Source organism: Elgaria multicarinata, chromosome 16 (assembly GCF_023053635.1).
Source record: "Elgaria multicarinata webbii isolate HBS135686 ecotype San Diego chromosome 16, rElgMul1.1.pri, whole genome shotgun sequence".
Classification (NCBI taxonomy): Eukaryota; Metazoa; Chordata; class Lepidosauria; order Squamata; family Anguidae; genus Elgaria; species Elgaria multicarinata.
In genome coordinates, this window is record NC_086186.1 from 23,231,520 (window position 1) to 23,246,086 (window position 14,567).

General features: G+C 41.7%; 1 protein-coding gene across 3 annotated transcripts in view; it reads right to left on the reverse strand.

The window, feature by feature from the left end:
* The window catches only part of LRRC28 (leucine rich repeat containing 28), a 61,035-nt gene that overhangs the window by 15,840 nt on the left and 30,628 nt on the right, over nucleotides 1-14,567 (reverse strand). The window contains exon 6 of one of the 3 annotated variants that reach the window (XM_063142166.1): nucleotides 2,475-2,679. The exons of 1 other annotated variant lie outside the window; for it this stretch is intronic. In XM_063142166.1, coding sequence (XP_062998236.1) covers nucleotides 2,475-2,679 — 205 coding nt within the window. Of the gene's footprint in view, nucleotides 1-2,474; nucleotides 2,682-14,567 lie in introns of all 3 variants that reach the window. One more of the 3 variants, XM_063142167.1, reaches the window with a different exon arrangement.

The window sequence follows — 14,567 nt, forward strand, 5'->3', positions numbered from 1 at the left end:
CTTCCTTTTATCTGTCCTGAATCTCCCACTAATCAGCTTCAGTTAATGAACCCCATGTTCTAGTATTATAAGAATAAGTTTGTCAAATGCAAGGGAAATTATAATGAGATTTCTAAAACCTTTTCTACAACAAGAGATGCTGTGAACAGTCAAACTAATAAATGGTGTGGCTGTAACATATATAATTTTGCCAGTCTAAATATATGAATTCATTTAGTCAACTCAATCAGGACATTATTACACATCTAAAAACCACCAAACCTAATTTTAAAGCATTTCCCCCTTTTGGCATATGGGTTATTTTTTAATGCATTCAGTGGACATAATTGCAACCAGCCTGTGGAACTTATAAGCTAGAACTGCAAACATGTGGAAAGACAACTTCTGTATGTATCTGTGGCCATTTAAACCAAACTACGGTTAAAGCCCTCTGTGAAGAAGTCTCTCCTACACAGAGGCAAGAAAGGGAGGCTTTCATGGACACCAGTCATTAGACTAGAAACCTTTTCATGTATGTATAGCTCTTAAACCCAAGCCCACAGTCTGAATTTATTTTCTGAGACATAACTAGCCGCTTCACAGAAAGCTCACCTTGAGGATTAAGTACTTATTCCAAAATTCAAAAAATGGGTTTGCCAGATTGTTTCCAGGATAGCAATTTTTAGGACATTACAGTTATGTCTCTGTCAGGGCAACCTGAAAGAAGGTAAAGCGGCCCCTATAACAGGCACAAAATCATCTTAATTTCTTTGCATTTAATGACAGTTCCAATAGTCCCAACAATTTAGCTTCAGTCACCTCAATTAAACAAAAGATGGTTCAAATAAGAACATTATAAGCCAGGAATATCATTGCTAACAGGGATTTAGAAATGTTGATTATTCAAAAGAAAGTAAACCTTGGAATAATATTGGGACAAAAAAATCCAAATCCTCCTTGACCTATTGATTAAATCAGATGATCACTATATATATTTTTTATGATTATTGAAGAACATTATGTAAGAACATCCATGCTGGATCACACCAAGGATCTACCTAGTCCAGCACTCTGTTCACACAGTGGCCAAGCAGCTGTCGAGCAGGAACCCACAAGTAGGACAAAGGTGCCACAGCACCCTCCCACCCATGTTCCCCAGCAACTGGTGTATACAGGCTTACTGCCTCTGCTATTAGAGGTAGCACACAGCCATCAGGTCTAGCAGCCATTGGTAGCCTTGTCATCCAGGAATTTGTCTAATCCCCTTTTAAAGCTGTCCAAATTCATGGCCATCACTACATATTGTAGTAACTAATTCCGTAGTTTGACTATGGATCATGTGAAGAAGTCCTTCCTTTTATCTGTCCTGAATTTCCCACCAATCAGCTTCAGTTAATGACCCCATTGGGTTCTAGTATTATGAGAGAGAGAGAAAAGTTTCATATCATACATGACTTTGTACACCTCTGTCGTGTCTCCCCTTATTTTATTTATTTATTTATTTATTATTTAGAATATTTATATACCACTCCCCATTGAAAAATTTCGGAGCAGTGTACAATGTAAAATGAAAATGAAAACAGAATAAAGACAGTTAAAACAAAATTTTAAAGAAGCAATAACAGTAATCCAAGGCTGCATGTTAGAGAAAGGCTTCTTAGAATAAAGATGTTTTCAGGAGGCGCCGAAAGGAGTACAAGGTTGGCGCCTGCCTGACCTCCAGAGGCAGGGAATTCCACAGGAGGGGGGCCACCACGCTGAAGGCTCTTCCCCTGGTGGATTCCAATCGGAGGATGGATCTGTGTGGAACCACCAGGAGCAGGCCCTCGGATGACCTCAGTGACCGGGCAGGTTGGTAGGGGAGAAGGCGCTCTCTCAGGTATCCTGGTCCCAAGTTGTTTAGGGCTTTGTACACAAGTACAAGAACCTTAAACCTGGCCCGATAGCGAATAGGCAGCCAGTGCAGTTCCCTCAGCAGAGGAGTTACATGCCGGAAAGGGGCAGCTCCAGACAACAGCCGAGCTGCAGCATTCTGCACTAGCTCCAGCTTCCGGAGCAGCTTCAAGGGCAGCCCCACATAGAGCGCGTTGCAGTAATCCAATCTTGAGGTTACCAATGCCTGCTAATTAGAATGGTTCGGTTACATCTGGAATTATAACGTTTGGCTTAACTGATATTTCATCAAAGCTCAGCTAATCAGTATTAATCAAAGTCCGAAAACTGGGTGGCTGTATTTAATGGTATACCCGATGCCTCTTTGGTTTCTAATACAAAAGGATGGGTATTTGGATCTGGCATGATCAATAACAGAAATAACTTTAGATAAATTAGGTAATTGAGATTGCCTCCCCCATTCTACTTTTCCTCCCCCCTCCTTTCTACTTTCCCCCAATTATGTATGGTTAACGTAAGGATTTAATTAAAAATTATTTGTGTGACCGAGGGGGAGTGGTTGACAGAGAGAGAGAGAGAGAGAGAGAGAATGAATCACTCACCAAGTGGCAGGAAGGCAAGGCAGTTTCCAGCCATGGACAATTCATTGAGACTGGGAAGCTGACAGAGATGGCGAGGGACATACCATAGATGGTTCCGGTCAGCAGTTAGGTACTGAAGGGAGAGGCACTTGTGCAGCCGTTCAGGCAAAGTGATCAAATGATTGGTTGAGATGTCCAGTGTCTGTAGCTCTCTAAGATCCCCAACCTCTACAAACAAAACAGCAAATTACATTCCACATTGTATTCCACACTATTTAAAGCTTAATGGAAAGCAACTCAAGGAGGAAAACTCTTACATATTTGTCTTATTGCAGCATCCGCTGTATTTGTCACCCAGTACCATTCTGACACTCAGGAGGTCAATCAAGATAAAAATGGTTGCCATACAGGGGCAATATACTGTGTTTGGTTAGGTGGGTCACAACTTGTGCAGGACTGACCTACATGATCATAAATATGGCAGGTTCTGAATTATTTCAAAGACTCTGGTAACCTTTATTATTTACGGAGTACACTCCAACAGGCTAGTTGAGATGCTTTAGGAGGCCAAGCACAAGAATATTAAACTTAACAGAAATTCCCTTGCAACTTAGATTCCCTTGCAACTTAGATACTTTCTTTGCACTTAGCACCTAAAGACTCTGTTCCCAAAGCGGTGCCAACTTCTTTTATGATGGTTTTCCCCTAACAAATAAACAAACAGCTATGTTAATTTGAAGCTCCATTAGACACAATGGAGAAAGAGATAGGTGTAAGGAGAAGCTATATATCCCTAAATGGGAAAAGGACTCGTGAACCAATATGAAAATGCTCTTGCCAATTCTCATGAGTTTTCTGAAAGCCTTGCAATAAAAATCACAACCATCACATGTTAATTAAAATAAGATTGTTTCTAGTGGTCATGGTAGGATAGAAAGTGAGACTCCAAAACACACACAGAACTAAAAAAGAAAATCCTTAGAAAAGGTAGGACTCATATTTTGCACCTCTTTCAAGGCACTGAGACATTAAAAAAAAAAACCCACAGAAGTTGTAATGCAATATTCCCCAACAGAGACATCACCACTGGGCTGTCTGAAAATGTAAGGGAAGAAGGAACCAAGGGATGAAATGTTGGGTAATTGGCAGACTTTGGCTAGATTCTAACTTACAGAGAACTGAAAGGAACCAGTTGGGAAGATTGGGCAGGTATAGAGACTGTGCACATTAGCAGATATATAATGAGGGTTGGAAGAACTTGGAGAAAGGAAAAGAGGCTGATGAGTAGACCCTCCAAGTTGTTTAACAACAGAGGTTGGGATATCAAAGGCACTCTAAATTGATTGATTGGTTGATTGCGTTTATATCTCAACGTTTTTCCTCCAAGGAACAAGGTGGAGTACATAATCCTCCTTTCCATTTCTATCCTCACAACAACCCTGTGAGGTAGGTTGGGCTGAGAGTCTGGGACCAGCCCAAATTCACCCAGTGAGCTTCTATGGCTGAGTGGGGACTAGAACCTGTATCTCCCAACACTCTAGCCAAAGCCTGGATCCCCAGTTGAGACAGTCTTCTGTCTCTCGTCTCTCACTCATTCTTATATCAGCCTGAACGCAGGCTTAGTTATTCCAAGACATGGAGCAGTATGGGAACTAGAGGAGGGAGGGAGGGAGGGAACAGGACCTTAATGACCCTTCTTTTCAAATTTACCAGAAAAGGAGTAGAAAGGCAAAATAGGTTTTTGAGCTTAAAAAATACATCAGAAGGAGAGAGTTCTAATGTGATATCCATTAAACCCAGAAGAAACTGATGAACAATACAGGCAACTGATCTCAGCTATTTCACAAGATCCCTTTGCAAAACACTACATTCAGTATGAGGAGATGCCATGGGGAAAAGATTATGTTTAAGGTTGTCAGGACTTGGCAATTGGGATAGGAAAATGTTTGAGCTTTGCAAAGAGTAACTAAGACAAAACGAAGATGGGTAGGCAATTACTCTTGTCCTTCTACAGCTGTAAGAGTATGAAAGGAGAAGGGGGAATGGGGCCAGTTAGCTAAGCATGGATAGGTTTTGAAGGAAGAAAAAGAAACCAGTACAAAGAGAAGAGAAGTGGGGAAACAGGAGGCAGGCACAACCACATTAGCTGATGTTATACTTACAAGGAAGGGGTGGGTGAAAATTCTGCCCTCTGAACCACACAGCAGGACTGTGGCACAAACAGTAGCATAACAGCCTTGTTTAAGTGCAAAGTGTAGTGAATAGTATAAAGAAAGCTTCCTATACAATGCCAAAACCACTGATTGGCAAGGAAAAGGCCCAGCTATTTTCAACCACAGCCTCTCAATTGCCACTAAAAATAGTCATGCAAAACTGCCCAACCTTCAAAGCTACACTTGGCAAATGGGCAAGAATCCCGACATAGCACAGGCCAAAGTATTCCCCCCCCCCCGCAAATCTTAGAGTGAGATAAATCTTTTTCTCTTTCTTGTTGTCTATCCAGAGAAGCATCCGTCCAAATATCCCATCTTCTTCTTATTCTTCAAACACCATATGTTAGAGGCATATATAGCAAGAATAGCCCTACATCTCATTTCATCAGCTAGATGAGGACTGGATCGCTACTAAATCTACTCATGCTGGTGGTGGAAAAAAACGTTACAACAACACAGTGGATTTACAGTGATAGAGCATTGCATTGGCAGAGCTCAAGCAGTAGGGCTTAGTCATAATCTCATGCTCAGACGCTGGCCCTGCACCCAACATCATAATGTTACACCTACAAAATAAGTAGTGTAAGTAAAAACATTTCTGCAGAAGTCAACAGAGAGTCCCGGAAGATATCCACTCTACAGCCAAGATTCTGACTAGTTCCAAAACCAAATAATGTCGGCACTGTAAAAGGAATATAAACTCCAGCAAGTGAACAGAGTGAGCAAAAGTTCATAGCAAGGGGCTATGTCACTCTGCCCTAGCATTTACAAACTACGAGCACACAAGTCAGGGCTTTGTGCGAAGTACCCTATATTGAACATTTTGCACAAGAAGGAACCAAGGCTAAAAATATAGAAAGGGCAAATTAACAGCACTCTCTAATGCCATATAGATACTCTGTTTATATATAAGCACTCATCAGGAACCTCAATTGCCCTGCTGCAACAGGAATTGTAAAGACAAAGGAATGAAGGAGGTTAACTCACAGGAAGGCAGAGCTCATGCCTCAAAGCAGGCCTCCTCAAGATCCTCCATCTCCCTACGCCCCCATCTAAACCCTTGAAGGATTTCAGACACCCATGGTGACGGAGCGTCCTCCTCTTCCCTGCAATATCGAGGAACTATGTATTGGGTTAACATCCCTTAACAGGCTGTTGCATGTTTCTTTTTATAAGACACAAAGTAAGCATGAAAGGTGACGCTGTAGGACTTAACCCTCCAAAATATATGTGTGCTTGTACCCTGCACTGGGGAAAGATATCAGTGGCGCAATCACAGTGACCAGTTGATGAACATTACCCATTGTTAGTACTGGCAAAACTCAGAATATATGCTTCCTTGCACAGAGCCAGGGCACACAGTGGTAGAACATTAACAGTTGATAAAGGTTCCAGTACAACTCTTAATTTCAACACCAACTCCTCCCAGAGAAGCACCCTCAAACACAGACACCAAGGCATATACCAAGGGCAAATGTACAGCACTCTCTGATGTCATATACTTACACTGTTCATATATAAGCACCCATTAGGAACCTCAATTCCCCTGGTGCAACAGGAGGTCTACCAGGTCAGTGCACGTCCTTTGGAAGAATGGGGAGCCTGACTGTGACAAGCAAAATGAAAGAGCAGCAGATGAAGACACCCTCTCTCAGAAACTCACTCTCAATGGGTGCACAATTCACAGGCTGTGACCTGGTGTACACATAACGGCAACTGAGAGTATGGACTGTTGTTATTATTATTTATTTATTTATTTATTTATTTATTTATATAGCACCATCAATGTACATGGTGCTGTACATAGTAAAAGTATTATAGCCATAACCAGAAACGTTTGAACAATAAAAAGAAGCAACTGCTTTTTATTCTATTGTCAGAATGTTTTTATAATCATACCAAATATGCATTTACTGAATGATGTTATCAACCAACACATTCAATAAATTAGCAACCAATATGTTTAATAAATGTGAGGGAAATCAAGAATAAACCCAACACATTGACGCTAGAGTTTGGTACTTAAGTCCACATACAATATGGTTTAAAGTGCATAGAGTATATTATATATTCCATATTGCCCTAGGAAACTGTGATTAATCATGAAGAAAATTTAAGCGAGATTCTGGCTGTAAATAACTTACATAAGGTGGCAACGGTTTAGCTCTCCTGAAAATTAAGTTATCACAGCATACATTAAAATTAACAGAAATTGCTGCTGTGGTCACTAGGCTTACATCATTTTAATAACAATTTCCAAAGGAGGAGCAGTTTCAACCTGTGAAGGAAAAACAAGTCTTGTAGCACCTTAAAGATTAACAGATTTATTCAGGTATAAGCTTTTGTGAACACCATCCATTTAATCAGATACATGAAGTGTTAACCTCAAATTGGCAGATTTATATACACATGCTGCCCAGGATTGTGGGCGGGGTGGGGAGATTGAAATGTCACCCATTCTGGCTTCCAAACACCACCATTCCTGATGTCAGATTTGTGTCCATGTAGCGGCCTGTTCATCCTACGTAGAAGACAGTAAAGCACTGATAGCAAGTACCTTAACGAATATAATTTGTCTTAATTAACAAGACCCGAGACACAACTAAACAACTGGAAAACACTTTTTAGATTTGTTATGTATTAAACTCTTTCAAGTTAGGCTTAACAAACTCTGTCTGGCAAAATATGACCATTAATTTAATCTTTCCAAAAACAGTACTGGTTGTCCAATTCCATCCTCGGATAGTGCATTCAGCAGACATATACAACACACCTCACAAAAGCTTCTTACAATTATTCACTTTGCTTACATCTGATTGGATGAGGTGTGGAAGAATATATTGCTTTTATTCACACCAGTTATTGTACCAATAAAGCAACTGAAAATGGATGTGATTTTCCAATATGGCTAATAATGCGGGATGAGGAGAAGAAGAAACTATTCACTACATTATGTAGCACAGCAAACAGCATTCATGTCTCAATGCGACAACAGTCCAGTTTTCAAAACAGTTATGGCCACTGGTAAATTGCATTTACCTAATCCAGTCATAAAAGCCAACAGCCCATTGATAAAGCTAATGATCATACAATATGCTTGGAAGGAAAAACTGAAGAAACCTATCTAGCCTCATGTATCAGCTAGAGACTAAAGAGTTTTAAACAAACAATTGCTTGGCAATTCCTAGGAACCGGTGAAGTGTGCAGACACAAAACCAGGTTTCCTGGGTTCACCTTTCTACAAGGAATTAGGTAAGACCTCTTCATATAGCAAGATGAGGATTATCTCATCTCATTTTTGTCTCACATTTCCATCATCCATCATCCATCTGCCTTGCATTACTGGCCAACTGTTCTGACATTACAGCAGACCTTACTTTCACCAGTGAATCACCTGCCCAGCTCTAGACATGTCCGCTGTGTTATCCGACTGCCTGGTGCAGCCTCCTTAGCTGTCATGGCTCCTTTGGCTCTCTTGAGAGGTTTGGCCCGGTAGTTGGGCTGTCTGGGGCGATTAAAACATTTGATTGTGAAATCAACAAACAACATTGAACTAAACAGCACTAAGGTGTATTTACGCCACAGGCATTTGAATCACGTTGTGCTAGTGCAGATTGGAACAGTCTCAAAAGTCTATTTCTAAATAGATTGCAGCTTGCCTCTACCCTTGGGTAGAGCTGGCTGGGTTCCCCACGTTTCTGTTTTCCATTGAAGTGCACCAAGGAAGGGATTTCCCATCATCACAGGCTGTTTACCGTATGTTCAGCACCCAGTAAGCCCATCCACAATGCTGGATGTGTGCCAACTGAAGAGAAAGGAACCCTGGCTCACTCTCTGTCCTGTGCTGGTTGTAAGCAGTCTCAGTGATAGGGCTAACCACAAGGCAAAGTAATAAACCAGGCCAACGTTCCAGGATATAGGTTTTAATTCAAGGGAGTTCAGGCAAAGGCAGAAGAAATCAAGGTAACAGGCACAGGGTCAAAGCACAGGTGGTCAACTCAAGAAATGGAGTCAGGCAAAACAGGCCCTTTTGTATGCAATTTCTATACGCTTGACCATTTTTACTTTAATAACGCTTTCTTTTCAATTTATTATTATTATTATTATTATTTATTTATTTATATAGCACCATCGATGTACATGGTGCTGTACAGATAACACAGTAAATAGCAAGACCCTGCCGCATAGGCTTACAATCTAATAAAGTTGTAGTAAACAATAAGGAGGGAAAGAGAATGCAAACAGGCACAGGGAAGTGTAAACAGGCACCGGGAAGGGTGAAGCTAACAGTATAGAGTCAGAACAAACTCAAAGTTTAAAAGCTATAGGGAAAAGAAAAGTTTTTAGCTGTGTTTTAAAAGCTGTGATTGAGTTGGTAGTTCTCAGGTGTTCTGGAAGAGCATTCCAGGCATGAGGGGCAGCAGAGGAAAATGGGCGAAGCCGAGAAAGGGAAGTAGAGACCCTTGGGCAGGCAAGAAGCATGGCATCAGAGGAGCGAAGAGCACGAGCGGGGCAATAGTGTGAGATGAGAGAGGAGAGATAGGCAGGAGCTAGACCGTGAAAAGCTTTGAAGGTCAACAGGAGAAGTTTATATTGGATTCTGGAATGAATTGGGAGCCAATGAAGAGATTTCAGAAGCGGAGTGACATGGTCAGAGCGGCGGGACAGGAAGATGATCTTAGCGGCAGAGTGGTGGACAGAGACCAGCGGACTGATGTGAGATGAGGGGAGGCCAGAAAGGAGGAGGTTGCAGTAGTCCAACCGAGAGATAACCAGTGCGTGAACGAGAGTCTTGGCAGAAGAGACAGACAAAAATGGTCGAATCCTGGCAATATTATACAGGAAGAAACGACAAGATTTAGCTACTGCCTCGATATGAGGAATAAAGGAGAGCGAGGAATCAAATATAAAGCCAAGGCTACGAGTTTCCTTGACTGGAGTAAGCGTGACATCGTTGACAGTAAGAGAGAATGAGAGATGAGGAGAAGGTTTAGGAGGAAAAACAAGCAGTTCAGTTTTTGCCATATTGAGTTTCAAACGGCGATGAAGCAGCCAGGCTGAGATATCTGAAAGACATGCTGAGATACGATCGTGGACATCAGGAGAAAGTTCCGGAGATGAGAGGTATAGTTGTGTGTCATCGGCATACAGGTGATATTGGAGGCCATGAGATTGAATAAGTTTACCCAAGGGCAGCATGTATAGAGAAAACAGCAGCGGGCCAAGCACCGAGCCTTGCGGAACCCCTACTGAAAGGGGAAAGGAGGAGGACGAGCTGCCGTTAGCCGACACGCTGAAAGAGCGACCCTCTAGATAGGAGGCGAACCAGTTATAGACAGAGCCACAGAGTCCAAGGTCATGGAGGGAATCTAAGAGAAGATCGTGATCAACCGTGTCAAAGGCTGCAGTTAGATCAAGGAGAATAAGGACGGAATAATGGCCCTTAGACTTGGCAGTGAGAAGATCGTTGGTGATCTTGGTAAGGGCTGTTTCAGTGGAATGCAAAGGACGGAATCCAGATTGAAAGGGATCCAGAGCAGAGTTACTAGAGAGAAAGTCAAGACAGCGAGAGTAGACCACACGTTCCAGAATCTTTGAGACAAGGGGCAACAGAGAGACAGGTCGGTAGTTAGACAGAGAAAGTCGATCAAGAGTGGGTTTTTTGAGAATGGGAGAGACGGTAGCATGTTTTATCCGGCACAGACATTAAGCTAGCAGGACCGTAATTTCCTGGATCCCTTTTTTTAAAAACTGGCATTACATTGGCTGCTTTCCAGTCATCTGCTACAAAAGATCATCCGACTGGAGCGAAGCACACTCAACTCTGGCACTTGTATTCAGTGTGAAGCTGGACTGGGGCACTAATTTTTAAGCTGAAATACGAAATAGCAGCCAAACACCACTCCCTGGGAGATTACGTTATCTTTTTGCTTTGTGCAAAACTTGGAAGATAATGTGTATTCCCCTCTAAGGAATGTAACCGTGAAGCCAACTACCACCAATTCCCACATGACGTTGGCATCAGTTCCAGAGGCAGATCCTTTTCTTCTCTCAATTGTAACAGAGGTTATGGCCGTCCAATGGTGGCAATTCACTACCACAACGGGTACACTTTCAGAAGGGGGCCCCCTCAAGGCCATACAATCTGGCGGGAAGAACACGACCAGCAATCGCTAACAGTCTAACTGTTTACCAAACAATTTTTTTTAAAAAAAGAAAAAATACGAAGAAGAAAGAAGAACAGTAAGTATAGGTGTTTAGGAAAGAAGAAAGAAGCTCAGCTCTACGATTTAATGCCTCACGATGTAGCCGTGAGGTGGTCGAAGGAGAACTGGGAAATGGGAGGGAACCCTCCTAGACATAGAATCATAGAATAGCAGAGTTGGAAGGGGCCTACAAGGCCATCAAGTCCAACCCCCTGCTCAGTGCAGGAATCCACCCTAAAGCATCCCTGACAGAGGGCTGTCCAGCTGCCTCTTGAAGGCCTCTAGTGTGGGAGAGCCCACAACCTCCCTAGGTAACTGATTCCACCGTCGCACTGCTCTAACAGTTAGGAAGTTTTTCCTGATGTCCAGCCGGAATCTGGCTTCCTTTAACTTGAGCCCGTTATTCTGTGTCCTGCACTCTGGGAGGATCGAGAAGAGATCCTGGCCCTCCTCTGTGTGAAAACCTTTTAAGTATTTGAAGACTGCTATCATGTCTCCCCTCAATCTTCTCTTCTCCAGGCTAAACATGCCCAGTTCTTTCAGTCTCTCTTCATAGGGCTTTGTTTCTAGACCTCTGATCATCCTGGTTGCCCTCTTCTGAACACGCTCCAGCTTGTCTGCGTCCTTCTTGAATTTTGGAGCCCAGAACTGGACACAATACTCTAGATGCCTAACCAGGGCCGAATAGAGAGGAACCAGTACCTCACGTGATTTGGAAGCTATACTTCTATTAATGCAGCCCAAAATAGCATTTGCCTTTCTTGCAGCCAATCGCACTGTTGGCTCATATTCAGCTTGTGATCTACAACAATTCCAAGATCCTTCTCGTTTGTAGTATTGCTGAGCCAAGTGTCCCCCATCTTGTAACTGTGCATTTGGTTTCTATTCCCTAAATGTAGAACTTGGCATTTATCCCTATTAAATTTCATTCTGTTGTTTTCAGCCCAGCACTCCAGCCTATCAAGATCAGCCTATCATGCGCACTGGAGAGTGGGGGAGGGCTCCCGCCCAAATCTCAGCTTTGGAGGTTTTCCCGATAGTAGCTCCGCGCAGGTGCAGAGCCCATATGTGTGATGCACAGAGACCACGAAGAAGAACCAGGGATCATTGGAACAATCTCCAGGCTGCACCCAAAGAGTCACCATAGGATAATGCACACACACACCCCATTGAGGAGAGTGCAGGGAACTTAGAAGAAAGGCCCTTGTCGCTAATATGAATGTTTCCTTGTAATTCCTTTGGCATTTTGCAAGATCTTAACAAAAAGAGGGGGGTAAGGATTCAATTTAAATGAACTATCAAGTTATGTTAACTATGACTTATGGCACAGTCTTCTCATTCTAAAGCAGCAACTGGTAGGAGGTTTTTCTTCCGCTCTGTGGGCAAGCTTTAATAAGGGAGATAAGGGGAATATTTTGCCAACTGGACAGTGATTCTTTTGCCAACTAGACATTCTCCGTCCCATGCTTCTGCAAAAGAAGCTATCTTTGCACTCACAGAAGAAAGCTCAGATCTGCCAGATTAAATACAGAGTTTCAATCTCAGCTACATTCCACCCTTGAGACTTAGTAAACCTGGAGGAATGTTACTTACTAGTGTTCTAAGGCTGAAATGGCAAGACCATTCACTTGAATCGCAAGGTGATTTGGGGATCCTACTGAGTTGTGGGATCTTGTTTAGCAGCAAGGCGTTTCATCACTGGAAATCTCTTTGACAAACCTGTGTTCCTGCCTTTTATTCAGTTGAATGAGGTTTGTACTGGAGATACTCCCCACGGCCTGTTATCCAAAGATGAGACATTTCATACATCTGACCTATAAGGAGAATTCAGCAGGGTTAACAAGATAGTATGGATAAGTGAGTCCATACTTCACAAAGGGCTCAAGAGAAACCTGTAAAGTAAGCGGATTCAAAGAGTGGAAGAGCAAGTGAAATGAAATGAACAGGGGAAAATGGAACTTAAATACTGGTTTTAAGAGAGAGTAATTCATTACTCTGAATGCCCTAAGCTGAATTTTAAGGTGCCTTTTAATAATGCGCTGCTTTTTAATAATGTATTAGTTTTGTATGTTTTAATCAATTATATGTATTTTACGATGTTTTGCATTTGTGTTGTAACCTGCTTTGATCCAGAGGGAGAGGCGGGTAATAAATAAATAAATAAATAAATAAATAAATAAATAAATAAATAAAAATAATAATAATATGGAAGAAGAGGAAACAGTAGAGATTATTCCCAATTAATCCAGCCGCAGACGTGAACAGTGGCTGAGGTTTTTCAAGTTCCTCAGGTTTACAAAAACTCCCGGGGAAGCCCCACTGAATGTGGAGTTGTTTGGTGCTTTGGAAGGCTGCTTTGGAAGGTTCCCTTCATTGGGAGAGGCTTGTCAAGTGACCCACATGGCTGCACAGTCTGATGCAGAAGCCCAGTTTGATGGCTACTGCTGGGTGAACAGATAAGAGGAAAAGCCTGATGGAGCGGGATTATTATTATTATTATTATTATTATTATTATTATTATTATTATTATTATTTACCATCACTGTATAAAGCCACTATATTTGACCTTCACTTTTAGGCACACATGCCATGCCTAATCAATTCTCACTAGCAAATTCATTTACTGAAGGACCCAGTTGAAGTGCATACATTTCTATTAAAACAAAAAACACCAAAAGAACCCCACTTGTACTTTTTCCCCCCATGCTGCAGCCTGGAGCTCTTTATTTGGATTTTATCACAGTGATCTCAGAAAATGATCAAAGCAGCCATGACAACTAAATTTTCTTTAGAGTTAAGTATCGCTACATTACTTTCCCTCTGGTCCTTTGGCTCGATTTACCATTGGAAACATCAGAGGTCAGGAGACTCAAAATCCTCTACCCCACCCCAGAAAGACAGATACAAAGAAGAGTAAAGTAATGTCTGAAGGGGGGCGGGGTTAAACCATGTAACTTTATAAAGTGCAACAGAGAAACGTGGTGTTCTTTTAAGATAAATGTTTTTAATGTTTACCACTACTTGCAAAGGAACATAGTTGATGTCCTTGTCTTGATAACCAGCTGCTACAAGTCCTAAATCCAAGTAAAATCAAAATGATCCTCACTGTATTCTGGAATCATCAATTAAATTCTCACCACTTTTAATTTCAACATGCAATGGCGCATATAAAATAAAACAGAAGAATCAATGGAAAGAAGAGACTTGTTGCATCCAAAATTTCAGCAGAGCTTCTTCCATATTCAGAATTATGAATTACTCTCTATATACAAATGAGCTTTGTATATGGAGGCCTTGACGCTTAATCATAAGCACATTAGTAAATTCTTCTGGTGGATTATGTAATATATTCCAGAATTTTGCACAGGAATTTTAGCAATTCTCTGCCCGATGTGGGGGTTTTCAGATTTAGAGAACTACAACTCCAAGCATTCCTGATTGGGATGTGGTTGTGGCTCATGGAAGTTGAAGTCCAAAAAATCTGGGGGGCAGAATGGGGAAGAAAAAATTGTATGAAATTTCTCTACTGAAACAGAAATAAAATCGCTTTGGTTTTGTATGTAATTTCTGCCACACATATTGAAGATAGATGCAGCTCCATTTAGCACCCCCCCCCAAAAAAAAAACCAGAGTCAGCACAAAAATCCTTTCTACAAACACCAAAATGGAACATTAAACCATTTCAGACTTTATAG